Source organism: Passer domesticus, chromosome 3 (assembly GCF_036417665.1).
Source record: "Passer domesticus isolate bPasDom1 chromosome 3, bPasDom1.hap1, whole genome shotgun sequence".
NCBI classification, from domain to species: domain Eukaryota; kingdom Metazoa; phylum Chordata; class Aves; order Passeriformes; family Passeridae; genus Passer; species Passer domesticus.
The window spans coordinates 7,595,904-7,623,347 of NC_087476.1; the positions used below are offsets into that span (position 1 = coordinate 7,595,904).

The window sequence follows — 27,444 nt, forward strand, 5'->3', positions numbered from 1 at the left end:
ATTGCCAACCAGCCAGTGTAGGATAGCAAGAGTGCTGTAGGATGAGCTAAAAATACTGGATTGGGTAGGAGTTCTCCTTCCAACAAGATTCTGATAATTAGCATGGACTGGGAAGCAGTGCAGGCACACTGCAATTACAGAACTTGTTCAAGTTTTGTAAAATAAGGAAGAGTGCTGTAGTAATCTTAACACATGTGTCAGTTAAGTAAAAATACCCATAAAAAGGATAGGAAAAAGATTTTGGCATTAGCACGTGGTCTGGCCAGTCCTAAATATGCTTGTCCTGGCTCCCAGCATTCCAGCTGTCATCCAGTCTGAGAAACAAGATGTATGTCAGGACATAGGCTGAGGTGAAAATTACCAGCACAGGCTGAGAACTGGATCCTAAACTGTACACCTGACAGTCAGCATCTTCTCTGCCTTTTTAGCACATAAACACTGTAAAGGTTTCTGGTGTCCCCTACACACACCCTGTTTTTGGCCTCTGTCTCCAGAGAAAATCCTCCTCCCAGAGAAATTTAGCACAATTTTTACTCTTTCAGCTTTTCATCCTGTGATTAAGCCAACTTTTACATCAGCCCAGTGGGTTTGGCAACACAGCATGATGCCAGAGTTGCTCCTTTGACACAACAGGCCTTGTCCCTTCACTTGCTCTTTTCCTCTAGACAGTGTTTGGAGTCTCTTGGGATAAAAACACCCATCTGGAAATCTGGTTGAGCCTCACTCTTGTCAGCCTATAGCTGCTGTAGGATCAGGGTTGTGTTCTTAGAGAAAAATTCACAAACTCCTGATGAAAGTGCAGCTTGGGTTGGAAAGTTAAAATATTTTCCCTGGGTAAATTGTTGTGGTTCCTGGGCAAAAGAGAGTGCACCATTCTTGAGGTTTTCTTTTTAGCTAAATTCTGAGCTATTTAGCTAAATATGAGCTTCTGAGCTCATATTTTTGGTAACACATTGTTCTGGCTTTTTTTTTTTAATGCTTCTGGCCAATGTGGTTGAAATGACAGAAACTTCTGGATTTAGAATGAACTTAATATTCTTTGATAAGACATGGCTAAATATTTAAAATGGTCCTTTGCAAGCTTTAATTTATTTGCAAATCTCACTTTTGAAGAAACAGTATAGGCTGTACCAGATGGGCTGTAAAATTACGATTCTGGCTGAGTTTTAAAACTTAGGAATTTTAAAAAATGATAGAGGTAACAGCTTGTCACACCAGGTGTGTTGTTATTTGAACTCACGTTGTTGAATGTGACAAGTGCAAGGTCCTCACATAAACCACTGATTTTCAGCAAAAACCATGCTAAGATCACACTGTAATTGGAAACTTTCTGGATAATGAGTAAGTTTTTCTCATTGTTTGCAGGTACATCATTAAGTTTTCCCTCAGATTTCAGTGATGTGAAATAAGAGTATTTCCATCCACATCAAAGTGGCTTTTGATAACGGTTAATGATGTGCAGATGTGCACCAGGTCATCTGTACCTGGCCATTAAACTTTTGTCTAATCACTACTCTATGAAGCAGTTCTACAAAATTCACCTACTGGTGGACAAAGAGTATGTGGAATGCATTCAAATAAACTAAGTTCCACACTAGTTTTGTGCTGGGATTTGCCACTTTGTTGTGATGTAGGCATTTGGAAACTTAAGGAAAAATCCTGCCTCAAGCCCAGAGCCTGCACAAATCCACCACAGCATTTCCCAGATTTCAGCTGGGCTGCTGCTGCTGCTGGTCAGCTGTGTGCGCAGTAAGCCACTGCTCTGTACCTCTTCTGTAACCAGAGCAATGTTTAAATGTGACCTGAATGATTAACTTCCAAACTTCCTTGGGTTTCCTTACGATATTTTTTGCTCTTGTTTAAACAGAGTAGAGAAACAATCACGAGTATTCTTGTGAAATCACTAAGGAATTGTCCCACAGAAATGTCGATGTGGCCCTCTACAGAACAGCTGTAGATCTGAGAGAATACATTTTTAAAAATACATTGTTGCATTTCAAAGAACTGCTGAACTGAGTATTAGAATGCCTCTGTTGAATAACAGCAATTTTTCCTGCTGTTTTTTCTAGAACAGGTATGATGGTATTGGAAAGGCAGCAGGCAAATTTGGTTTACTCAGATAGGTATGTGGCTTAGGAAAACTGTGGTTTTCTCCCAGATTTAAAGACCTTTGTATCTGGAGTCTTTTCTGAGAGCTTTTAGGTGTAGCTGTAATGGCAAACCTCCCTAGCAAAGAAGGAACAGGGGTCAGTGAGATGTCCCTTCTCCGAAGTTGCTGACATAGCTCTGTAAACAGAACAAAATCACTTTTCCTCTTGGTGTAGCTGCACCTCCTGGCATAGGATCCCTGCAAGGAAAGAAAAACAAAATGACTTCAGGGTGTTGTAGGTTTGTTTGTCTCTTAAACACGTGGTGACTGCAGAACACAGGGCAGTTGAGTCGTGTTCCTGGCGACTGTGGTGGTGGTTAGACTTGCTCCTGTTTTAATGACATTTTTAATAGCCTTTTTTCTAATGTTTGCACAAAAGCCATCATAAATAATAAATATACTCAGCAGGTTTCAAAACAGATTTAAAATAAATCTTTGAGTGTTTGCACAACCATGCAGGGTCAGATCTTGTTAGTTGCCAGTACCTGTCTAGTGCCAGGTTCTCTTCCCATCCTTTCCAAGGTGTGTGTAAGGGGGGCAGGCATGGTGCTCTTGCCACTTCAGAGTTCTTCCCAGTGGCCTGGTCTTCATCTGCTTTGCACTTGGAAACTTGTTCTCTTGTTATTTGTTGGCTTTTTCAATGAGATGCCTTTTTAAGTTTGTCATCTTATCCATGGAACCAATGTGAGCTGTGTCCTTTTGTTTTCTTTAGTTGAGATTTTCTCCACTCAGGTAAATCTCAACCATTAAATATCAAGGGTCAGGTCGTTCCTGTGTTACCAGGATCTGACAAGGACACCTGTAACAAGTTCTCTTCTCATTCTTTCCAAGGGATGTTTAAGTGGGGTAGGCAGGAGAGAAGTGTAAGGAGGGAAGACAGCTGCTCCAGCTATGTCTGCATACTTTTGGTTACTAGATGTCTTCTAGTGTTAGAGATCAGCTCATCCCTCAGAGATGTTCTTGCTCAGGGCTGGACAGCTCAGCCAGGTGGACACACCTGTGCTCCATGTGCAGAGGGGCTTCTGGTTCATGCTGAGGTGTCTCATCCCATGAGACTCTCAGAGCTGAATGTTGTGCCAGTTCTTTCTACTCTAATCTATGTGTGATGACTGTTTCCTGTTCACTCGTTCTGCTTTCCATAGCACAGCACTGCTGCACTTCCTCACACATCAGAGTTACTCCTTCAGGGGCTCAGCCTGAGCTCCAGGTTGTTGTTTGTAGTAATATCTCTAGAGCTACCTCATTCTTGTCTTCCCCAAGCCTTACTTGCAGATGTGACACGTTGGAGACACGAGGCAAGTCCTGCAACAAGGATCTGTATTTCCAGAAGTTGATTTCTGTGCACAAAAGATCTTTAGTAATTCCTGTCCACACTGTCAGGTGGATGAAGCTGACTCACTTTCAGGGGTGTTCACAGTGAAAAAACAACTTCTGAACTGACGTGCTCGTGGCTGGTGCAGTTCTGTGTCTGTATGGACAGCACATTTGGAAGTTCTCCAGTTCTTGCCAAGTAACTTCTCTCTGTGGAGTAACAGTTCATGGTAGCAGTGGCTTTGAGCTGTTGCCTCTTGCAGTTCCACATTGATATTTTAACATGAGGATTAATGATTTTTTCTGATTTTACTCAACAGCTCCAGAATTTTACCTCTTTTACCAAAGATCAAATATGAAGTCAATCCCTTACTTCACAGTGACTTTCTATTTCTAAAACTATTTGGTGAGTGTCAGTCGGGCTTGATAGCACTTCCAGGTTGTAATCCTGGGGTCTGGAATAGTCTCTGGATTGCCCACAAGGTCTGTCCCTCTTCAGACCATGTAGCCCTTGGATTCTGAGGGATGTGGTACCTCCTGTTCCATGGACACATAAGACTAGAGGCAAGGTTTTAATTTCTTTCAGGCTCAAACAGAATTGAACAGGTTAATTTTTAGGTGCTAATAAGAAAAAATTCCAATGAGATTTTTCTTTACAATTTTTCTTTTTATCTGATTTTCTAATGTCCCAGTAGAAGTTTCTCAGGAGAGATTCTGGTTTTGTTGAAATCTTGGGGAATTTTGCCACTGCCTTTAAAAAAACCCTTAGGGCTTGACCTTGTGTTGAGTCACCTGTGTGATAGAAGTTTTCCTTAGGAAGAAACTTTTTCTTCAAATGAATGTGCTGCAGGGATTTTCAGAGTCAGCAATGGCTGGTCACAAGTACTTAAATTTGTGTGTTTATAAATATGAAACTGCAAAGGTGGAAGCTTGTGATGTCTGTTTTCAGAAAGTTGAATGTTCATCATTCCTTTCTGACCTTTTTGGTGTTGTTCTGTCTTTGTCCATAGAATTCATATGTTTCACTCTTCAAATTTATGTTCATTTTATCCTTCATTTTTTTTTTTTTGTTTTTTTTTAGGACCCAATGTTGTCTTCCAGTGTGAAAGCACCTCAGAGACCCACTATCCAAGTTTGACTAGCGTGGAGGCAGGGTGGCCAGCCCTGCTCACGTGTCTGACACAATCCTTTTGCTTCGTTTGAACGTTAGATCCAACCAAGAAATTAGGTTTTCGTGGGTTTTCTTCTAATCTACGGTTTCAGTGGATTTGTAAAAGCAGAAAGGATAGTGGGTCTTTGTGTGGCTTTCACTGCTGTTCATTCTTGTTTCCTTTAGTATTTCCTTTGGGATTGATAACCGTAGTCATTAGCATGCATATCAAGTATTGTTTGCATGGTGGGATTGCAGACACACAAAGACCCACTATTTGCACAGTTTATCTGTTTGGAATGGGCACTTGTGTTCTTTTAATGTTGTAATGTATATATTTTGCAGAATTAAAATGTTCATTGATTATTGTTCTAATGGACTTGAGTTAATCTCTTACATACTGAGCTTTTAAAATTGGGGGCCTTCATGGCTCATCCAGAAACAAACCCTACCTGTCTGCTGCTGATAGTCACTGTGATTACAAACATGCCACAGGATCTAAGGGTTAGATCTGGTGCACTCCATCCAGCCTTTTCACACCCTTTTTAACAGGGAAAAGAACTATTAGGTGTAGAGTGAAGGATATTTTAATGGTTTTTCTTCCTTCACAGTAGTACTATGGCAGGAATTCAGGTTGTTTTGGCTCAATGCATTCTGTCCCTAAACAGCCTCCTTCCTTAAATTCTGATCATTCATATTTGCTTTCAGTTTTGGCAAATGTGCTCAGTTGCTGCAGTAAGTCCTTGCACAGCCTCAGTGTGACCAGGCCCTTCCCCTGCCCCTTCTTTTCATTAATAGTTCATGGTACTGAATTGTTTGTCTCTGGCTGTGGTCTGCAGTGACATTTAAAGTGCTGCTGCAAGCTGCTGCTCCTCCTCCTGGTAAACAGAGCAGCAGCCTGAGGCAGAGGTAACCTCAGTCCAGAGGTGTTGCCAGGAGAGAGACACTAATAACCTGGAGTGAGGGCAGAGCACTGGGGTTTAGGATGGAACTGTGCTCCTCAGCCCACAGTCCTGGCCTGCTGGAAATGCAGTGCAGTATGAGCTGCCTATGTCTCACTATGTTTGGAGGGAAGGAGGAACTTGTAACCTTGATTCCCCTTTAAATAAAAGGATTAATTTGATTCTAGACTACTACTTTGATTAAATAGTTCTGTGCTCTTGTAACAACAAGAGAGATCTCTAGACACAGTATTTAATTTAGTTGGTTTCCTGAACTTGGTTATGAAACAGCAAAGGTCACTTATGCAATCAGAAATGTTTACAAAACAAACTGCTTGTTTACTATATAGACATATATATATATATATAGAGATGAATGTTGTGAAGGTACTATCAGGAAAAGGTTAATCCAGTTGCAGAGTTTTAAAAGCCTTTCTCCAAAATCCAATGTTCTGTATTTATATCCTTGATCAAATAATGTATGTGTGCCCTTTAGTTCAGAGATGTATCTTCTGTGCAATACGGACTACGCAATGTGCCTACAGAAAACTGCAAATGGATTTTTATTCTGGATGTATTTTGTCTGAACCAGTATTTTGTTATAGAATGAAATCATATTGTTGTAGGCAAATAATGTGCTAGATAATCCTTTGAGTATTTCAGATTACTTGATTTCCTTCGGAAACCACGTTGTGTTTCTACTAAAATACACTACTCACCCAGAATTGCCTTCTCTGAATTTCTGTCTTGGACAGCCTGTTTAATACAGGCTGAAATGTGTTGTGCTGCACCAGTGACATCGAGCAGTCACATACTGGAGTCTGAGAATTAGGTGATCTTCTAAATGATGTAATTTCTGAAAGGCAAAAAGGCACTGTTCATCTGTGGGATTTGAGCCACACTGACAATCAGTGTTCAGTCAGTTTTCCTTGAATGCCAGATTACTACTAATTGTCTTTGAAATATCAAAACTTCCCATCCTCACTGAGGTATTTGAGGAATTTTCCAAAACAAAGTGGCATTCTACTAATTTTTATTTTTTTTAACTGATACCTTTGGAGATTACAGTACTGTTGGCAAAGTTTCACACAGGTAGCCCTGTGTTGTGTAGGTATGAGCACTGACATTATTGAAACCTCTGCCTCGAAGTCTGAACTGAAAAGTATTAAGTGAAGCATTTTGTGCTTTCACAACTATCTTTTCATGTTTCACTATTACCTGAGTACGCTCTAAATTCTCTTAAGTGTAATAATAAATAAAATAATAAAAATACACCTTAATAATGCTGATTGAGAGGGACATAGTCCCTGCCTTCAGTATTCATCTGTATTGCAGAAGTCTGCCTAGCACAGCTCCAGCACAGCTGCCTGAGAGCTCTGCACAGTGGTGCAGAAAGAGTTGAATACACACATCAGAACTTCCAAAGGAAAGACTATGCCAAGGATGTATTTACAGCAAGATTACTTTAAAATAATATTCTGTATCAATGAAGCAGTGTGGCTATTGGAAGTTGCATTTAAATCAAACTTTACTTCTAAAAATGCTACATTTTCTCTGGTTGTGTGCAGTCCACCCCTTTGTTGATAAAAGAACATAGAGTTGAGTTCAGCTGGTCATCCCAGCCAGTCAAGTAAAATCACCCTTACCTGGGTGAAAAAGGTTGGCTGTGGAGCTAAGGGCAAGGTGGAAAACAGAGTCCTTTGTTGAACTTATGGTTCCCAGGCAGGAGCTGAGAGTCTAAATGTTGCTGAGAACCAGACAAGGTTAGAAAGTAAAACTGAAGCCAATGTGGAAAGCAAAATGCACTGTTTGCTGTTGCCTGCAGTGTGGTACTTGCTAAATGTTTTCCTGTGGGCCAGCAGAGAACAGGGGCCCTGGTGTCACAGGGGCTGAGAACCAAACAGCGCTGTAAATGCACAAGAACTGGTACCAAAACACTGCTTCTGTAACTCTCTGGTTTGCATAATGGACTAACAAACTACAGAAACCTGGTTTGACACAAGCTGAGTTCCTGATCCAGAGCTGGATCCACGCAGGGAGGCCTTGTGCCACCACTGGGACCAGGGGCAGGGCTGGGTGTGTCAGGAGCCCGTGGTGGGAGCACCCAGAGCTCTGTCTCCACGTGGTTATTGGTGCAGTCAGGAGCAGGAGGCACAAAGCTCCATCAGAGAGTTGCACACTAATACCTGAAACGTCTCCCTCTGGTCACTGAACATTTCTGCCATCTCAGAGCTTTGTCAGATTGTATCCCTGTGTGATTGTCCTGGGCAGGTTGGAAACACCTGTAAATAAGTCTGCTGGTAGGAATGCCAACACTCCTTGGCCTGCAGTGGGAGCTGCTGCAGGGTCGTGCTACTTCAGTGTAATGAACCCATAAAACTGCTGCATTCTGGTGTGTGCTGCCTTAAACCCCTCCTTGTCCTTCCCAAGCTTGAGTGTCACGTGTGGGATGGTTGTTGAGACATGCAAATGCAGGCTGTGCTTAGCATGAGGTAATTGTTCACCTTGGATTTGAACAAAGTTGTAAGATAACTATGCAAATGTATTTTATTAAAGGGACACATAAAAGGATCTAGTTTGTCTGTTGTGGTTTTTTGTCTATCTGGGGAGGATTTTTTTTTTCCCAGCTGAATAGCTTGGAATGAGCATTGTGTCAACTGTGATGGAGTGACTTGATTTTGCTTTTTACCTCTTGAAAATTGATTCATAAATTTCCTCTGTTGCAGCACAGTATCCTGTGTTTACTGATTAGGGGAGATTGGATAAAAGTTTTTATTATTTCTCCCAGGGCCTGATGGAAACTGCCTTTTCCACAGTAGCAGATTTCTTGTATTTGTTCCTTTTGTGGGTTTCAGAGGCTGCTGGTGGCTCCAGGAGTGACAGGAGTGTGTTGGCTTTGTGTGTGGCTGCAGAGCTTGCAGCTGGCTGTGCTGGTGTCCCCTGATGCCATCAGCTGCTCTCTGGCTGTACTGAAGGGACTGTGCCAATGCCAGCCCATGGTCCTTAAGGGGACTCGTGGCCTTTCTATGGCAGGCTGGGAAAATGGAGGCAGGAAAAAGACCCTCAACCTTTACCTGGTTTTCCCAGCCATGACAACTGGCTTCAGAGTCAAACAAACAATCAAAACAAATAAACAACCCCTTCCAAAAATAATCCAACCCTAAACAAACCAAGGTATTTCCTTTAAAAAAGCAATTTATATAGAATCATAGAATCATTAAGGCTGAAAAAGACCTTTAAAATCATCAAATCCAATCATTAATGCAGCACCAATAAACCACATCCTAAAGTGCCTTATCAGTATGGTTTTTGATACTTCCAGGGATGGTGGCTCCACCACTTCCCTGGGCAGCTTTATAACCCCTTCCATGAAGAAATTTTTCCTAATATCAAATCTAAACCTCTATCTCTAAATAGTCTTCATTGGCCACCCAAGGCAGTTAGTGCCTCTGGTGTAGCTACATCCTTCCAGGTGAGTGCCTGAGCTCCTCTTGGAGGCTTGAGATGTCACTTTTAATGGCTTTTTTCCCCCTGTCCATTGAGTGGGGAAGTCTGTTGGGAAAATAGTGTTAGATGTTACTCATCTGTCTTTCACTGGAGGATTTCCTTTCTTCAGAAACTCCCTCTCTTCCCCTTGAATGGGCTCATACCCAAAAGTCAGTAATTGGGGAAGTTTTCTCCCCCAGCCCCCTGTGTTTTTCAGGGCTTTGAATCTGTGAAACTCAGTAGTTTTTCATACAGGGGTAGTTATGTTAGTAGGAAAAAATGCTCCTTGTTCAGGTATATTTGGAAAGTATAATTTTAAATACTACTTCAGAGACTGGGATTTCCTGTTTATAAACTCTCCAGGTTGTTTTACCCTGGCAGCTGCTTCCTCAGCTCAGAAAGGAGGATTTAGCCCAGAGGGCACCACAGTCAGTGTGGGCTTCTCTCTGTTGCTGTGCCCTGAGTTTCCAAGGTTCCAGACACGCCCTGCTCGCTCTGGGGAGTGTTCTGGAGAGGGAGCTGGGCAGGCTGTGCCCCAGGCTGGCTGAAAGCCTGGCACTGCCTGCTCTTGGTGGGAGAGGCAGGCTGGCTTCCCCTCCAGAGAGCAGGCATCCCTCTTGGTCAGCAGAGCAGATGAAGAACTCCAATTCCATGCTGCAGACACTCCCAGAAATCCCACTGCTCTTCCTGAGCTGCCTGGGGAGCTTGGGATGAAACTTCACCAGAGGGAAGCCAAGCCAAGAGCTTTCTGCTGCCAAACAAGGCAGTTTTACTGCTTCCATGCACATTCCTGGCTGTTAAACCAGCAGAAAACTGTTTTCTTTTCCCCCCTTGGGATTTGTTTGCTGCCAGCATGTGAGCAGGGAGTCAGATAAGTGCCAGAACTGATGCAAGGAAAGGAGGAAACAGCAGTGGGGGAGGAGAAGGGGTAGAGATGTAGCTGCACCCCTTCAGCATCAGTGAGCCCATGGGTTGCAGTGGCCACTTAAGGAAAACATTGGCAAATGCACTTGTTAGGCTGGTTTGTTCTCCTTTCTATTTTTTGTTTTTCTCTTCAGACTCAAATGCCCAAATTCACCCTCTAAAATCAAATGTAGCAATTGCAGAATGTGTTTTTATGCCAGTATCATCAGACCTATCAAAATTAGGAGTATTTTCACTATTAAACACTAGTGTTTAAATAAAATTACAAGAATGAAATTATATAAAATACTAAATACAAAGTAGCATTCATCCCTTCATCCCAGAAGCTGGCAGTCCAAACACAAGATTAGCACAGAAGCCAGTTAATGTAACTGAATTTTTGCATGATAACAAATTTATAAACCAAATGTATTTTAATGCATAAAAAAGCCCTTTTCTCTCCCAGGCTTGGCCCCAGCTTTCAGTGGTCAGCATGAGACAGACCCAAATCCCAGCATGTGGGTTGTTCCAGCAGCTGGGACAAGCCAACAGGAGCTTCAGTCCATCCCATTCTGTCACAGGAGTGCACCTTGCAGCAGGAAAGGGAGCCACTGGCCAAAGCCGAGACTTCCAAATCTGGACAATTAATGCCTGGTTACTGTGCAAGCCCTTGGATTGTCCTGAAATTTCATGTCTTAGTAAGCAGGTGGGCTTAACCTCAGTCCTGTACAGACTAAAGAGTGACACAAGAATCCAGAAGTAGCACATTGGCCACAGGCTGTCTCAACGGACCAAGACATCAAACTTTGCAGGAATCACTTTTATCTGTAACTTCACTTCTTTTTCTCATCTCATTTTGGCCTGGTTGTAGCCTTGGGGATTACTAAGGCCAGAAGGAGTATTCTGTGTGATCAAAAGAGTTGCAATCCTTCATTTCTCCTTAAAAAGTGATGTTTCTTCAAACCTTGTCAGAAAGTTTAAGATCTGTGATCCTCCTTAGGGTGCAAAACCGAACTGAAAAGTCCTGATTTTCAGTCTAGCTTTGTCTTTGCTGCTGTTTTACTTCTTTGTGTTGTTCAAAGGGTTTCCTTGTTACGGTGTCCTAAAATGTCACTTGGCAAGAGTCTCTCTTCTGCTGACAGTTGCTCTTTCCACCTTGATGCTGGTGTAGCTGGAAGCTCAGGAGCCTGTGAGGTTCCCATTAGGCCACTGTCACATCAAGTCCAGCCTAATGTTTAGTGTTTCTTGGTTTTTTTCCTCAAATTTATTACTAACTCGCCTTCCAATGAGCAGATCTGTACCTTGGCAGTGAATAGTGTCATCCTTGTGTGCCAGGAGTGTCAGGGTGACAAGGGAGACACAGCCCTTCCTGCTGTGGGTCATTCTGCTTTTCACAACTCCTGTGAACCTTCATGAAGTATTGTTCCTCTAGAACTGCTGGATCAAAGTGAGTCCCTGTGATGTCCTTTCTGCTGTCCTGCAAAACCCACGGTTCACCTGGTATTGCAGTCTGATGCCATCACATCCAGTGATAGATGGATGTTCTCAAACACTCTGTAATTGTTCCTTCTTTTTTCCTTTTCCCCCACCCTGCTGCTTTGCAATATTCTGCTGTGTGATGGCTGACAGAGGGATCAGATTGACTTTCTGTGCTCTCCTTTACCCAGCTAAACTCATTCACCACTCTGGCTTTACCAGTTTTTGGTTTGGTTACTGAAGTTTGAACACTTGTCTTGTTTACTAACATCCAGTAGAGATAGTTGTGTGAAGCTGCAGGGTTTGCATGTTCTGACCAAAACTTGGGGTTTGTGTCATGGACTGTCAGTGTGTTCCTGTGCATGATTTTGATTCTTCATCTTTGATGCATGAAAATAATTCAATATATTTCCAGCTCATTTTGAGAAAAATAAAAGTTGTGTAGCTGTGAGTTATACAGCTACAATGTTGTGTTACAGCTTTACAAATTTGTAGTGGTGGTTTCCATCATAAACCAATAACTAAGGCAGAGAACTTCAGAAATAGGGTAGGGATTAAAGGTGCAATATCCTAAGTCAGGACCAGCCACATTTTCTATGACTTCATCTCACAAAAGACAACTTAGAATTACAGAATCATTAAGGTTGGAAAAGACCTTTAAGATCATAAAGTCCAAAAAGACATTGCTCAAGGTAAGACAAAATCACAGTTTCAAATTGGTGTGCAGAAGAGATGAGAAAAGTCATGAGACAAATGGAGTGGCAAATCAGGAGCTCTTATTCTGCCTCACAGTACAAGGGGTATTCAAAGAAGTAAGAAGGTGATAGACTGAAAAGTGACACAAAGGAAGGGGGTTGATTGCTATGTTCACTTGATTTTGAAAGCTGCTGCTGCTGCAGAGAGGGTTTACCAGTGCCTGTATAGTCTGAGCCACAGACTGCTGAATGCTGGTGCAGTTTTGTTAATTTATCAGATTTAATGCCTTGAGTGGGATCTGAACTCCTGACTTACTTCCTGCAGGGTGTGCTGATCTCCAGAGCCTTGACACCATGCAGCCCATGGAAAGGAAAAGGCAGGGCTACATTCACGAGCTCATTCAGACAGAAGAAAGGTACATGGACGACCTGCAGCTCGTGGTGGAGGTGAGATGTCTTGGATGTGAAAGTGCACTTGGAAAAAGAACACCTCTATACTGAGTAATAACAATAAAGGGATTCTTATGAATTGTGAAATGATGGAAGAAGAAAGGTGTGCAGTGAACGATATGTGGTTGCTCACCAGGCAAAAGCACCACTTTGTGAAACCCATCAGCTTACAAAGACCTTCCTGATTTCCAAATCGTGTTCTTGGGTGTTCTGGCTCAGTAAAAAGATGATGGGTTGGGGCCAGGTGTCGAGCAGAGCTGCACAGAGCTGTAGAAGCACCACAAATCTTACCATGTGCCTTCTCCCCAGTTTTATTTCTGGAAACAAGACCACCTCCCTCAGCAGAGTATTAAGTGCTCTTGGGTGTCCAGCTTGACCTCTTTGTACAGAACAGTGGTGTGGTGAAGTGTGGCACATGTTAAATAGTCACATCACAGGGTGCTCTGCTCCCCAGAGATGAGGTGTGCTGAGAGCAGCACACAGGGTGGTTCTGCACACAGGGTGACCCTGAGTGCTCTGGGTCAGGGGAGAGGAGCAGTGCCTGAGTGTAATTTGTGTAGTGATTGATCCTGAATCTCAGCTTCTGCTGAGCTGTCAGCCTGCAGGTCCCTGTGCTTGTCCTCACTTTGCAAGTGCTGGTGCCAGTGTCAGAATGGGGTCACACACTCAGGGGAAACAGCTGTCACAAGTGCTAGTAAGAAATTGCTTTTAACTGCTGAGAAATTAGACACTAAGCATTCAAAAAAAAAAAATCACTGCTGGGCTAAGCAAGAGGCTGAGCTGTTTCTGTTCTCTGAAGAATTGCTCATTTTTTGGCTGTAGGTTTTCCAAAAACCAATGGCTGATTCAGGCTGTCTCACAGAAGGAGAAATGGGGCTGATCTTTGTTAACTGGAAGGAACTCATCATGTCAAATACAAAGTTATTGAAGTGAGTACTTACCTGCAGTCTTACATTTTCCTTTTCATTATTCTGCCATTCTTTCCCCAGGAAGTTTGCTGGTTTACAGTCAATATTGTGTCCTTGCTGATTATTCCCTGTGGATGCTTGCATTCAGAACAGCTGAATGCAGTCAGACTGCTTCAAAAGGAGCTGTAATAAGAGAGAGGGAGAAATCAACAGCAAGAACAGATGCGCATTTGCTGTAATATCTTAGAAACAGGCCCTACACAAAAGTAGGGAGCTTTTCTTCCTAGTTTTCTGCAAGGAAACCTTTTATTCTCTAAAAATAATCTTTAGAAAGATACAGTGGCTAGTAATTCACTGAATGGGATGCTGGTTGAATGTACAGATTGATGCTGATTGTCCCAGAAACCTCAAAGGAGAGGCCCAGTCCCCCAGACTCTGTCAGGGAGATGGTTCAGCTCAGGGTGTTGTGTCAGGGTGACTTCCTGGGGTTTCAGGCAGGACCCTGGCACCTCCTGGAAGTGCCTTGCTGTGTAAGGAAATTCACATGCCAGGTTTGTGTCCTTTCAGAGGTGGATCTGTAAGGGCTGTGATTTAGGCCCACAGACTTGGCAGCAAAGTTGGATGTTGATCTCTCCTCGTCCGCAGAGCCTTGCGGGTGCGGAAGAAAACCGGAGGCGAGAAGATGCCGGTGCAGATGATCGGGGACATCCTGGCAGCAGAGCTGTCCCACATGCAGGCCTACATCCGCTTCTGCAGCTGCCAGCTCAACGGAGCCTCCCTGCTGCAGCAGAAAACTGACGAAGATGCTGATTTCAAAGACTACTTAAAGGTACCTGACTCAGTGGCTTTTGTGCCCTCTCCTTTCCTCAGTGACAGGAGCCCGTCTAACCAGCAACGACCACATCAAAATAACCCAGAAGAGTAAAATCCTGCAAAAATAGCCAAGAAGCTTCCAAGGTGTATTTACATGGTGACCATGGCTAACAGTGTGTGTGCTCCTTGTAACACTGTCTTTCTCTCTAGCTAATTTATTTAGGCCATAAAAGGAAAATTGCCAGAACAGTTGACAGCAGGCATTTGTTTCTTTCATTGCTTTGTTCTTTTTCAACCTGAGCGGAGCCTGTGTGTCAAAATAAAAGGTGGAACAGTTTTGAATGTAAGGATTCTGCATGGACAATGACCTTGTGATTTATGCTGACAAAGCATCTGGGAGCAATGATACTGCCAGCTTTCCTGTTTGTTCTAGATACAAGTAGTGTTTGCTTACTGAGAAAATCCAAGATCTCTTGGAATGCTTGGAAAAATGAATCTGATCAGAGATTTTTCAGTATTCAGTGCCAGTGATGCAACTGTTTTCTGATGACTAATGCAGTGTCTCTGCTAAATCTCTGGGTTGCACCACAGAAACTTGCCCTGGACCCTCGCTGCAAAGGAATGCCCCTCTCCAGCTTCCTCCTGAAACCCATGCAAAGGATAACGCGCTACCCCCTGCTCATAAAGAGTGTGAGTACCCCAAGTGAGGTTTTGTAGGTGAACGCTTTGAGTTTGATCTCCACAGCAAAAGCCAAGATAAAGGCTTGTCCCTTTATGGGGATTGCTCTGACAGGCTTACCTCTGTTTTTATCTTGCTTTCTCCCCTCTTTGATCCACGCCAGATTCTAGAGAACACTCCAGAGAACCACCCGGATCACAGTAACCTCCGGCTCGCGCTGGAGCGTGCGGAGGAGTTGTGCTCCCAGGTGAACGAGGGCGTGCGGGAGAAGGAGAACTCGGACAGGCTGGAATGGATCCAGGCCCACGTCCAGTGTGAAGGCCTTGCTGAGGTACCTGCACTGATGCTCTGCAGGGCTGGGGCTTTTCAGAGTCATTTCAGCAAGGCTGGGGAGGGAATGGGAGTCCTTGCTGACATCCCTTATTGGAACATGATCCACTGCTGAGCTCTAGGCAGATAAGCTTTTACTGAATTCTAGTCACAGCCATAATGTGATGAACCATTGTTTTTGCATGACTGTAGTGGCAGAGAAATCTTGATTTATCAGCTTAAAAACTGGTACCATTTAGACCATTAAACAGACAGGAATAACTCTTCTCTCTGAACTCCTGATCATGCTGCCACTGGGCTAAGTCAGGCATTACTATGGAGGATTTCACTTAGTGTGTGTTTCCCAGGGTTTTCCTTCAAGCAGGCAGGGAATAGCAGTCCTCAGTGCCAGATCCTCAAGGATATGTGGTGTTCAGGCTCCTGTACCTTTCAGGACAGCCTTCAAACTGAGGTGTGTGTGAGAGTTCTCCACTGCATTAGGAACCAGGGCTTGACAGCCCCAGGAGGTCTGTCCTGTCCATCACCTAATCAGCTGTAAGAGGTGACCTGACTGCAGCCTGTGCAGCCTCAAACACAGAAAGGGCCATGCAGTAAATGCTCCATCTGGTCATTTCTCTGTGTGTTTTTGGTAAAGCTTAAATCTCCTCTGATGTGGAGTTGTGCTGTGGCCACGGCTGGTCACAGAACAGTTCCCTTCTCTTCATTTATAATGGAATTTATTAAAATTAAAGAAGAGCATTTTCAGCAGCTTGGTCAGTCTCCACAGTGAAGAGGAGCAGGAGCTGATGTCTGCACAGACTTGCTGCTGCTAATGGGTTTTGTCTCTTCCCAGCAACCCGTGTTCAACTCCCTCACAAACTGCTTGGGACCACGGAAGCTCCTGCACAGTGGGAAGCTGTACAAGGCCAAAAGCAGTAAGGAGCTGTATGGATTCCTTTTCAATGACTTCCTGCTGCTCACCTACATGGTTAAACAGTTTGTGTCTTCCGGATCCGATAAACTGTTCAGCCCTAAATCCAACTCCCAGTTCAAAATGTACAAAATGGTGAGTGAGTCAAGGTGCTCCAAGTGTTGCTACAGTGGGTCCTGGTTTCTGATGAGGAATGCTGCTCTCCCACTGGCATTAGCTGTGTGGCCCCTTTTGCTGTCACATGGGCATGTTCTGGCAAACAACTTGCATAAAAATGATGTTGGCTTAGTACTTGGAAAAGGACAGACTTCTGCATCCTGGTTTAACTAACACCTCCATCCACTTTGGGGGAAGGGGCAGAAGTAGCATCATGCCTGAACAGCTGAGTGGGATGTTCAGAAGCAGGAGCCTTGACTTCAGTTTGCACAGGTTCCTGCATCCACAAGAAAATTCCTGTCCTTCAGAAAATATTAGAAGATGCAAAATTTTAGTCTCTGTGCCCACACATTGTGTGTTCTCAAGATTCTGAAACTGGAGACATAAACTTAAGTATCAGGGCTGCTTTCCCACAGAGAACCTGAGAGATTCCTGGATTTCCAAGCTCCACACTGCAGCTCTGCTTGCATACTCCTTCCCCTTTCACAAAGCTCTTTGCCTAGGAAACAAGAATGGGGTGAATTGCCAGAAAAGTTTTTCTCTCAGCCCTTTCTTGAATCCTTTACATGGTAATCTCATTGTTTGTCCTGTGTCCTATGACTTCCATTTTCCCTACAGTAAAACAGTGTATTTAAACATGCATATAGAGTTTCTGCCTGTTGTCAGGGGGTGATGCTGCCACAGTGACATTTGCTTTTCTTTCAGCCGGTTTTCCTTAATGAAGTCCTCGTGAAGCTGCCCACAGACCCTTCAAGTGATGAGCCAGTTTTTCACATATCACACATTGACAGAGTTTACACACTTAAAACTGACAACATTAATGAGCGGTGAGTAGTGAAAATGCAAATCTGAGCTTAAACTTGTTCATTGATGCTGCAGGCTGTTTCCAGTGAGCTGATACAGGGACTCCGAGCTGTCTCTTGGTCAGGAAATAAACTCACTTGACTCTCATTTGAATGAGAAGTTTTCTCTGATTTTGTTCTGCTTCTGCAGCAGCTCTTGCAGTGGCATCCAGCCCCATCTGCTGCTCCTTGATGTTTCAGTTGTATCAAAGAACAGTCAGGGCTGCAAAATCCAGCATCCGATAGGACTCTTCCCCAGTCTTGAGCAGTCTTTAATGTGACCCAGCAGTCTTTAGTAAAATAGCAGCTCCATGTCCATTCATTGAGGCTGATTTGGCATAAGATTAAGTCAAAAAACTCCATCATCTTTGTCCATGAACTGACTTGATTTGTGATGCCTCTAAAATTTAGGGAGGGGAGAATGAGGAAGGAGAGTGGGGCAGTCACTGAAGGTCTTGCTGCCCGTAGGATGACCCTGACTGTAGGGATTGCTCTCTGCAGGACTGCCTGGGTCCAGAAAATCAAAGCGGCGTCAGAGCAGTACATTGAAACGGAGAAGAGGAAACGTGAAAAGGCCTATCAAGGTACCCACTGAGTTCTGCATTTCCCTCTGTCCACCTGGACACAGGAGCCACCCATCTCCTGGAGGATGCCAGTGTCTCCTTCAGACCTACTGCCAGTTCTTACAGTTCCAACCAATCTGTTTATTTCTGACCTCTTTGTTCCCAGCTCGTTCACAGAAAACCTCAGGAATAGGACGCTTGATGGTGCACGTGATTGAAGCAACAGAACTAAAGGCCTGTAAGCCCAATGGTAAGTGAGGGAAACAGTCTCAGAGCAGTTTTATTCCTGTAACATTTGGAAAGGCTTGCTGAGAGGAGCTGGTCATTTGGGAATCCCTGTGGTTTGTCTACAGTTTCTGTATGAAATAGCCATTCTTTAGCTTCAGAGGACAGAGTGAAGAACCAGCTCTGTGCTGCTCTGGGATATAGGATTGCCTGATCCACATCATCTGGCAGCAGCATTGATGTGTGTCCAGGCAGGCTGCAGATGGAGGGGGAGGTTCTGCACTGCACAGGGGATTCACTCTGTGTTTTGTGTTTAGGGAAGAGTAACCCATACTGTGAGATCAGCATGGGCTCACAGAGCTACACTACCAGAACCCTGCAGGACACCCTGAACCCCAAGTGGAACTTCAACTGCCAGTTCTTCATCAAGGATCTCTATCAGGATGTCCTGTGTATCACCATGTTTGACAGGGATCAGTTCTCACCTGATGGTAAGTGTGAGTATTTAGGCAAAGAATGCTTTTTTGTTAGCTGAGCTACCCAGTTCCTCAGCAGCAGTTTCAAGAGCCTGTAGGTCTGACTGCTGCCTGAGAAATGTTGGGTGAAAACAATGCCTCAGTACTCAGGAGGTTCAACAGCTTCCAGAGCCAGTAACTCCAGGCAATCAGATTTTATTCCAATCTGGCTTCTGTATCAGACACAGAATTATTTTCTTGTCAGACTGAGGAGACAGACAAGTTGAAAGCAGAAGTTCTACTCACAATAGGTGCTCAAAAATAAGGTCCTGGGTTATATTTTCACAGCAACAGCTTGATCAGCTTTCTTGTTGCTTGGAAACTGAACACGTTTTTGGCAGTCAGTTGCTTCTCATATTCTCTAAAAGGTTAAGTGCTTTTTCAGGGCTCTGACACACAGTCAATTATTGCACATTTGCAGGGAGCTGCCTTGACCTGAGATGCCTTGTCTGTAACCATAGCTCACTCTTTTCTCCTGTGGGTTAATGTGAGTCTGGCTGGACAGCTGAGTCTCGTTTTTCAGTCCACGGTGAACCTTTTAATGCACACACACACAAAGATGTCACGTAACAAATAGCCACACAGAAGGTGTATAATTTCTGAACAGGACTTGAAACCTACTAGAAGGGGTAATTGTTGAAGATCGTTCTAGTAAAAAGCATCATATATAGGCATAATTCAAAGTTGGCTGAGCCAAAGTAGTTTATTTTTTTACTGTCTTTGAGCACCTCAGCTGATTTGCAAACAAATTCCATCAGTGTTAGCTGACCAGCCAGCTCTGAAACTGAAGAACACTTGAAATTGTGTTTCTGAAAGGGTATTTTCTAAGAGTATTTTTAAAGCCCTTAGCTCAAACCGTGACATCCTAATTCCATAGCTTTGTTCTCTTCTAAAAAGGCTCCTTTTTGTCACTGCTGGTTGGTTTACACAGGGCTGGGGTCCAATCCAACTGGAAGCCTGGGAGCAGTGCTCTGGAACTGAGCATGCACCCCACAACATTGCACTAACCTGCCCCACTCAGATTTTCTATGGTCAGTATCTTTGCCTAATGAAGTTTCTAATTCGTTTGCCCGACAGATTTTTTGGGTCGCACTGAAGTTCCAGTAGCAAAAATCAGAACAGAACAAGAAAGCAAAGGCCCCACAACTAAACACTTACTGCTGCATGAAGTTCCAACAGGAGAAGTGTGGGTGCGCTTTGACCTGCAGCTCTTTGATCAGAAAACACTCCTCTAAGAACACTTTTTTTAATTTATGAAGGACAACTAAAGCTAAGAGCCTGAACGTCTTTTGGTAAAAAATTCTTTGTCCCACGCTGGTTATTAAGCAAGAATTCCTGCTGCTTCTGTATTTCCTCTTAGTTCCTGGTTGTGCTTAGTTCCTTGCAGTGTTCCAAGTTGACGTTGATCTATGCAAACACAAATGTTACTGTAAATACAGTACTATAGCTCAGTGCCTTTTTATTATTTTGGAATAGCTTGGGTTTGGATGCCAATGTTTCCATTATCAGGGCCATAAAAAGTATTATGTAGAAATGTGGCACCAAGCTGTTTGTATATTTTACCACTTAGTCTGACAGACAGACTGAGGAATGGTTTAAGCTCAGCACTAGAATCATTCCATTTAAAATCTTTAAAGTGATATCCACTGGAATTTTCCCATCTCAGGATGATCGTTTTAACGGTTAAATGCTGAAGAAGCCTTAGCACTGGAGAAGTCTCCAATATATTGTATATTCTTTTAAGAATCAAGTGTAGTTCTTTACTTGACTTTAGTTCTGCACTGGAATCAGCAACTGCTACTTGATTTTTCTTTCTGTTTCAGTTTGATTTATTGTTCTCTGCTGAGACAATGTGGTTGTGAAGAATAGCTAGAAAAGAATATTTTAAATACTGTGACCCACAACGATGTGGCAAAATGCTCTTCAGCTCTTTGGGTTTTTTCCTAAGTATAAGTTATTTGTGTACATTTCCTTGGTCTGCAGACCTCCATGTGAATCTTGAAGCTTTGACATTGCCAACATGTATATAGAGAGTAAAATATAAGTTTATGAATTTGTCTACAGATGTTTATTGATGCATAGTGATTTTAAAAAAGTATATTTTATTGTACAGGGGAATGTGAAATAATGAGAAAAACTTATAGGATTTGTTCAAGGAAAGTTTATCACAAGTTTAAAAGGTTTGCTCTGGGGAGCTGTTACCCCAATATAGACTGTAAAATGAACTGGTTGAAATGAAAGCAAAAACTTTCTCTTGGCACCAAATCAGGGATGGTTTAAAAAAAAAAAAAAAGAAAGTTTGTTTATAAATATTTGTTACATTGCAACCATTCTATTTCCTCCTTTAAACTGCTTTGTTGCAGAAGCACAGCATGCAGTTCTGAGCAGCCTGTGCCCTTGTTTTCCACGGGTGCAGAAATTCCTCTTCAAGTCTGGCAGTTTCCCACCCAGTCGCCATCTGTGCACCCTCCTATTACTGAGTCAACCTCTGTTACATTTAACACTTTTCTGTGGTTCAGTATTTCTAATCCTAAATAAAACTCAACTCTTGGCAACTCTTGAGAGATTGTGTCTGTACAATGGGAGTTTGGAGGACAGAAAATTCTGTTTTCAGGCTTTGAGCCCAGAGCTGCTGAGCAGCTGCAGCAGCAGGGAGATGGGGCTGGACTGGCCCAGGAGAGGGTCAGGGTGAGGGCACTGGCAGCAGCTGCTGCCCAGCACCAGCTCTCCAGAAAGCACCAGATGTTTTGAACACCACTTCCCATCTCCTCTCCCCTACTTATTTCCTGCCTTCTCAAAACACCTACGATGTGTGTTAAAAGTTTGATTTACTGCTTGAACACTGTCTCCAAGAGAGAATACCAGCACTGTCTTTATTGAGCTCAGGAGGTTTTGGCTTGTAGAGCATTGAAGTGGATCTGGCAAGAAGAGGCCCAGCATCTCAGACATTTCTTTGGCTGCTGGGTAACAACATTTCAGAACTACATGTTTAAGACAGTAAGTTTATTGCTGTTTGCCCAAAGACCTGCCTGGCCTGTTCTCACTTGCTTTGGCAGTGCATGTAACCTGTTTTGTAAAGGGTACCTTTGATGGCTGTACTTGCTGCTGTGGTCAGCTGGAGTACAGGTGACATCATTGCCTCTCTCTGTCATTGTGCTCGTTGATGAACTCCATCCTTTAAAGAGAAGGAAAAACTGTTGCCATGCTTCTGTAAAGATCAGCTGAGCTGTCAGATTATTTCCTTCTACACAGCACACACTAAGCTTGCCTGGGAACTCTCCAACTTTCCTTTGACAGGACATCTTCCCTGTGCTGCTACAATGGATTTGAAATGAGGAAAACAAATCTCCCCCTGCCATTGCTACTGTGCCTCAAAAACTTATGGCTTAGTATAGATCCAGACTGTGTTCCTGGTGAAAACCATGTTCAAACACTCTTGGGCTTAAATGCAGTAGGAGTGAGTTAGTAAAACTAGAACATGCTCCCCTAGAGCAGCACATCAGTAACATGCTCTGTTAACCTCCTGCTGATCAAAGTGGGATTCCAAACCTGCTGACGCCTTCCAGCAGTCTGTGCCCGTCTTCTGGAAGAATGGATCATACTCTGATGGGTCATAATCATCCAAAAACACATAGCCCTGTGGGAGAAGCAGGTACTGGGTCAGGTCTCAGAAGCTATTGGTGGTTACGACAGTGAGAGCAGCCAGCCTGGGTGGGACAGAGCCAGGCACAGCATAACACAGCACCAGAGGTGGTTGAAATCTGTGAATTCTGTGAAAAAGGAATTTCCAGTTTTCAGACACTGCACCTCAGAAAGAAAGTGACTGAACTGTAACAGGAAAATTCCTCCATCTATTTTAATTTATCACAGGCATAAATACATAACAAGTGATTTCATGAAGCATCCAGAAATAATGACAGGCTAAAATGCTAACCTTAAATAGGACAGTCAAGACAATGGAAATTTTTTTTATTGAAAAATGTTTTTCCAGAGAAGGAAGACCTGAGATTCGCTCAGTTTGTCAGAGCATGGTGCTAATAACACCAAGGTCATGGGTTTGATCTCAGAATGGGCCACTCACTTAAGAGTTGGGCACGATGATCCTTCTGGGTCCCTTCCAATTCAAAATATTCTGTGATGTCAGCAAAACAGATAGTAAAAATAAAAGAAAAACAGCCACAGCCTTAGGCAGGTCACTGGTCTGCAAGATACCAGCTCCATGTCTGGCTGCATGAGCTGGCTTTTCCATCTATACACTGGAATAAAGACCTGAACCCACACTTCATGGTCTAGGCTACAGCTCCATCTCATCAACAACGCTGCCACAACTGAAGGAGAAGGCTGACAGCAGGAAAAGAGCAAAAGAAAATGGGCAAAAAGAAGGGAGGGAAGGGAAAACACATCCAGAATTAACGACAAGTGTCTCAAGTTCTGCAAAATTTATCATAAGCTGCCACAGTTAACGCAAACTTATGCAAATAACGTGTCCTGTAAATATGAAGGGCCTGAGCCTGCTTCTCAGACACTCTGGTGACAGACCTGACACCACAGAGCAAGGAGAAAAGGTAGAAGCTGATCACTGATGCTGTCCTTCAGGCAGAAGGACACATCCCAGTACATCAGCCATTGTCTCTGGAGGGCACCCAGCAAATTCCTGACCTGGCACAGCAGCTTGCAAGATGGACTGATGCAGACCCAGATATGCAGAGTACCCCCAGCACAGCCTAAATCCCAGGACTTCAGCAGTAGGACTGATTCAGTTCTTTCATTCCATGGGTCTGTCACATCAGGCCTTTGAAAAAGAGTTTGGTTTCTTCAAAACAACACAGCTCCCATGGTATTTTTATTTCTGGATAAGTAGGTTGTTTACAGTCTCACAACTCCACTGTGCAGTGGTTTCCACTGACAACAACTGCCTCATAAAGTATTATTTTTGTGGCAGATTACATAACTGCTTTTATTTTTCTCTTTTTTTTTCATTCCTGAGATGCAGAAAGATTAGTTGTGGGATCTGATATTCAAGAGTGGTCTCAAAGTAAGAGCAAAACAAAGAAAACTAACAAGTATTTTCTACAGTGACTGCAGTTTGCAATTTTTATGAATACTGAAACACATGGAACTACAAAATCCATGAGTTGGGTCCATTACCTGTCTGCAGACTTAACAAAATTTTTTTTTTATCTCCCTGTTCCCATATTTTTTATTTTATGAAGCTTGATCAGTAGCATCCAAGGCCACAAAATCATTTCACTCATGCTCTGCCAACAGAGTTGCAGTACTGCTGTAGTAACTCCTGAGACTTGAGATTGCAGCCCTCACCCTGCTCACTCAGCCTGTGGTTTGAGCTGACAGAGCTCAAGGTTTTCCCACTAAATGGTCCAGCCCACAGAGACAAACACACCTCAGCAGGGTGTCTCGCCATATTCAGACCCCAGCACGTGTTCACTACAGCCAGCAATGCTGCTGTTCAACATGCACAGTTGGAACATCACCATTACAGAAGTCCTTGGGAAAAGTAGGTTACAGGCAAGGTATATCTGAACTCCAGGTTGCTCAACAAACAGGGAATAACAGCTAAACCCCTGAACTTGTCCACAACCCTCTGTATACAACCCCCTCCATGACAGAAGTGTGTTTCTCATTGATACCTTCTTTGTACAGTAGTTTAGATATTGAGAGAATTGTTCTCGTCTCCTTTTCCACACTTCTTTCTCTGACTGGCTGTCCATTTGGTCCTTAATCTTCTGCATAACTGGCTCTGAAACATTGTCAAGATATTTTTTGTAGAGAAGCTCTGTCTTTCTCAGATCTAGGAAATCAGTGTGCTTCAAATATCTGTCCACCTCCTTAAGAAATGGAAAATAAAAACCATAGAAACTATTGGTCAATGACAGTAAAGATTGCACATGTAAAGGTTTGCAGCTTGGCTGACCTGACTGCTCACTGTTCCAAGGCATCTATTTTCCAGCCCTTCCTTCTGCTCCTCCTTCTCTCCACTTCCCACCACTTATTTCCAACCTTGCCCTTTCAAGAGCTTTGGCATTCAAACCCTTAATTTTTGAAGCTGTGGTGCAAATTTGGCAGAAAATGACTCACTTTTTCCCATCAGGTTATTGAGCTGAAATCACTGCAGAGCAGGAGGCTGCAAGCACCAGACTGTGCAAGACAGACAGCAGAAGGACCCTCCCTGCAGCACTGGCAATCTGCTGCATCAGGTCAGAGCAGCCCTCCTGCCCTTTGCTCACAGCACCACTGTCACAAATTGCCACACCCACAGGACAAATATTAGTGCAAACAGGCAGTTCAAGCCACCTGGGATTCACATTTAGTGTTACTACTTCAGTCCTATCCAGAGTAGACTGAAGAGATCAGAAGCTCATAACTCTAAATTAGTTTTTCAAGAATACAAGCAATTAACATTTTCTCATGAATCACTGATTAGGAACTAAAAATACCGACATGCAGGAAAGCACACAGCAAATGAAGAAAGAGCACAGTTCTTACCCTCACAAAATTCTCTCTGTCCAAGATGCACTCAGCAGAAGCAATGATGTCTCGGCTTTGATCAGGTGCTGCCTAACAAAACATGAAAAAAAGCCCACATGAGGTGAAAGCAGGACTTAGAGCAGGAGTTAGATTTACTTTTGAATTAAAAATAATTACCAGTGTCGTGATTAAAGGCACATTATACCACAACCCAGCTGGCAAATCCTTGCAAGATTTGCTCTGAACAGCTGGGTTAAGTAGCAACAGAAGAGTGTTGGAAGAACTGGAATGAGAACTGGAATGTACATGCTCAAACCTCCTTGGCTGCTCCTCACCACCACCAAACACCACTTCCTGCTTGCCACTGTTTCTCACCTGTGGTTCTTTAACTCCTGCATTCCAGACAAGGAGGACAGGCAGCGCAGACCAAATCTATATTTGGGGATGGAATGCATTTTATGCATAGAATGGAATATTAGCCTGCTACTCCCTGTGCTTAATATTGATTTTTAATTCCAATTGACAGTGTAGTTTTCAGTCATGTCTGCCTTGGCCCTGCTGACCAGCTCCATGCTCCTACAGGTTTATTACACTAAGATGAGCAGGACACACCACAGCAAGCAAGGAAGAGACAAGAAGTATTAAAATTCCACCAAAAATAAATGAGAAAGAGGAAATTTAAATTTCTGTCATGTTTCAAGACTCTTACATCCTACTATTTGAAACAACTGATATGTTGTATTATGCCTGATGAATTCACTTCACCTTGTCACAGATCCTTTTTAAGGTCAGTACTGTAACAGCAGCACAAAGACATGGCCATCATCCCATCTAAGAACCATCACTGCTGAACAGGAAAAGAGCTCTCCTTCAGGATGATACATATGTGAAAAATCCTTAAGAACCAAAGGAGCTGGGTGTCCTTTGACTGATGGAATGAAGTCCCTTTTCCTGGAAAAGGGCAGGCCCAGGGGCAGCCTCATCACAGTACTGCTTACAGAGCAGCTGCAAGAGGACAGAGGCTCTCACTGCACCAGAAGCCACAGCAAGAAGACAAGGACTAAGAGGTACAAGTTGCATTGGCAGAGGTTTCATCTCAAAGTAAGAAATAAATGTTTACAGTGAGATCAGTCATTCACTGAACAGCCTCCCCAGGGATGTGGTGGAGTCCCCATCACTGAAGGTTTTCAAGGTGCAGTTGCACCTGAGCTGGATCCCCTCATCTGGTGTCTCTTTCCCATGAAAGGCTGGGCCAGATGATCTTCCAAGGTCCCTTCCAGCCTGGGCTGTCCCATGAGTCTGTGATTCTAACTAGTCACAAGCTTGTTTCAGGTTTTATGGGAAACTTTTTCACACATGAAATTGCAAGTAAGTTAATAAAGCTGGCTCAAAAGGATGCAAGTGCTCAATAAAAGCCATTTAACCTGTTGCTATTTTTGGAATTCTTTGTTCTCCTTCTCCATGAAAAATATCTCTCAGATTTTACTGAACTTTGAAAATAACAATTTTTCATTCTTCCCTTCATAATTTCTATGTAATTCCTTCACTCATACCTTCACACAACAGACAACCTTCATTCTGTCTTAGCCAATCTTTGGTAATATTTTTCTTTCCAAAACATCTGCTGCAATCAAAATTATTGGCTGTGCCACTCTGCTGGTGCTGAGGAGAACCTCTGGGTAAATGTAAAGAAAGGAAAAGATCTGCATAAAAGGACAACCTGCTTTACAAAGATCAGGTTCTCACCCATGTTCCACAACCAAGGCACAAACTGGGATGGAATGGCAAGAATTAATACAAGTGCAACACCCATTTCTGAGTGTGCTGTGGAGGGACAGACAAAGCACAAAGCTCCTGCTCGGGGCTCACAGATGAGTTCAGGCACGTGCCAGGCATGGAAGTCTGGGAGCACAGACCAGAAAACACTGTCAGGATTTCAGTGGGATTGGGGGGCCCAATTACACACCTGGCTCCCAGTTACAGCCACTGCTCTCTGTGCTGCTCACAGCAGAACCTGCAGCTGAAGGAATGCTGGGATCACTCACCCTCCAAGGCTTTTGCCGCTTGGGTTTTCTCACAGGTTTCCCATTTGCAAATCTTTGGAGCCAGGGACCTTCTGAGTTATTCACACTACCCATGGCTGGATTGGTCTGGGAAAAACAATAAAACCATCAAAACCCATTAAAAACTATTTTATTAACAGCAAAATCCAAATTTCTTACAATTCCTACTGAGCAGTGAAACAGATCTCTAAAGGACTTCTAATGCTGATACCTGCAGCATTTTCCTGTCACAGTAACTAAAACACAGATGAAGTATCAGGTTTACAATCAGATACTGCCTCTGTGGAACCATCTGTCCTCATCACACACCACGGATAGAACATTTTGTTTCAAAGAACAGTGATTGACAAATTATTTGAAAATGCCTGTCAGCTTTGGAAACATTTCAGAGTT

General features: G+C 43.3%; 2 protein-coding genes across 9 annotated transcripts in view; one reads left to right on the forward strand and one right to left on the reverse strand.

Annotated features, from left to right (window-relative positions):
• Nucleotides 1-21,064, forward strand: part of ITSN2 (intersectin 2) — an 80,203-nt gene extending 59,139 nt beyond the window's left edge. For 7 of the 8 annotated variants that reach the window (XM_064411767.1, XM_064411766.1, XM_064411765.1 and 4 more), the window contains 11 exons: nucleotides 12,437-12,558; nucleotides 13,384-13,490; nucleotides 14,115-14,298; nucleotides 14,874-14,972; nucleotides 15,125-15,292; nucleotides 16,124-16,336; nucleotides 17,063-17,184; nucleotides 17,701-17,783; nucleotides 17,929-18,012; nucleotides 18,305-18,478; nucleotides 19,580-21,064. In XM_064411767.1, the coding sequence (XP_064267837.1) occupies nucleotides 12,437-12,558; nucleotides 13,384-13,490; nucleotides 14,115-14,298; nucleotides 14,874-14,972; nucleotides 15,125-15,292; nucleotides 16,124-16,336; nucleotides 17,063-17,184; nucleotides 17,701-17,783; nucleotides 17,929-18,012; nucleotides 18,305-18,478; nucleotides 19,580-19,737 (1,514 nt within the window). In that variant the 3' untranslated portion in view covers nucleotides 19,738-21,064. Of the gene's footprint in view, nucleotides 1-4,541; nucleotides 8,123-12,436; nucleotides 12,559-13,383; nucleotides 13,491-14,114; nucleotides 14,299-14,873; nucleotides 14,973-15,124; nucleotides 15,293-16,123; nucleotides 16,337-17,062; nucleotides 17,185-17,700; nucleotides 17,784-17,928; nucleotides 18,013-18,304; nucleotides 18,479-19,579 lie in introns of those variants that run through there. The other variant, XM_064411772.1, reaches the window with a different exon arrangement.
• FAM228B (family with sequence similarity 228 member B) overlaps nucleotides 1-27,444 on the reverse strand; it is a 39,750-nt gene that overhangs the window by 9,123 nt on the left and 3,183 nt on the right. The window contains exons 2-10 of the mRNA XM_064411773.1: nucleotides 27,034-27,138; nucleotides 25,007-25,078; nucleotides 24,151-24,348; nucleotides 22,052-22,139; nucleotides 21,587-21,677; nucleotides 19,661-19,909; nucleotides 18,749-19,037; nucleotides 13,503-13,652; nucleotides 6,271-6,407 (exon numbers count right to left, since the gene is read on the reverse strand). Coding sequence (XP_064267843.1) covers nucleotides 19,876-19,909; nucleotides 21,587-21,677; nucleotides 22,052-22,139; nucleotides 24,151-24,348; nucleotides 25,007-25,078; nucleotides 27,034-27,126 — 576 coding nt within the window. The 5' untranslated portion in view covers nucleotides 27,127-27,138 and the 3' untranslated portion in view covers nucleotides 6,271-6,407; nucleotides 13,503-13,652; nucleotides 18,749-19,037; nucleotides 19,661-19,875. The remainder of the gene's footprint in view (nucleotides 1-6,270; nucleotides 6,408-13,502; nucleotides 13,653-18,748; nucleotides 19,038-19,660; nucleotides 19,910-21,586; nucleotides 21,678-22,051; nucleotides 22,140-24,150; nucleotides 24,349-25,006; nucleotides 25,079-27,033; nucleotides 27,139-27,444) is intronic.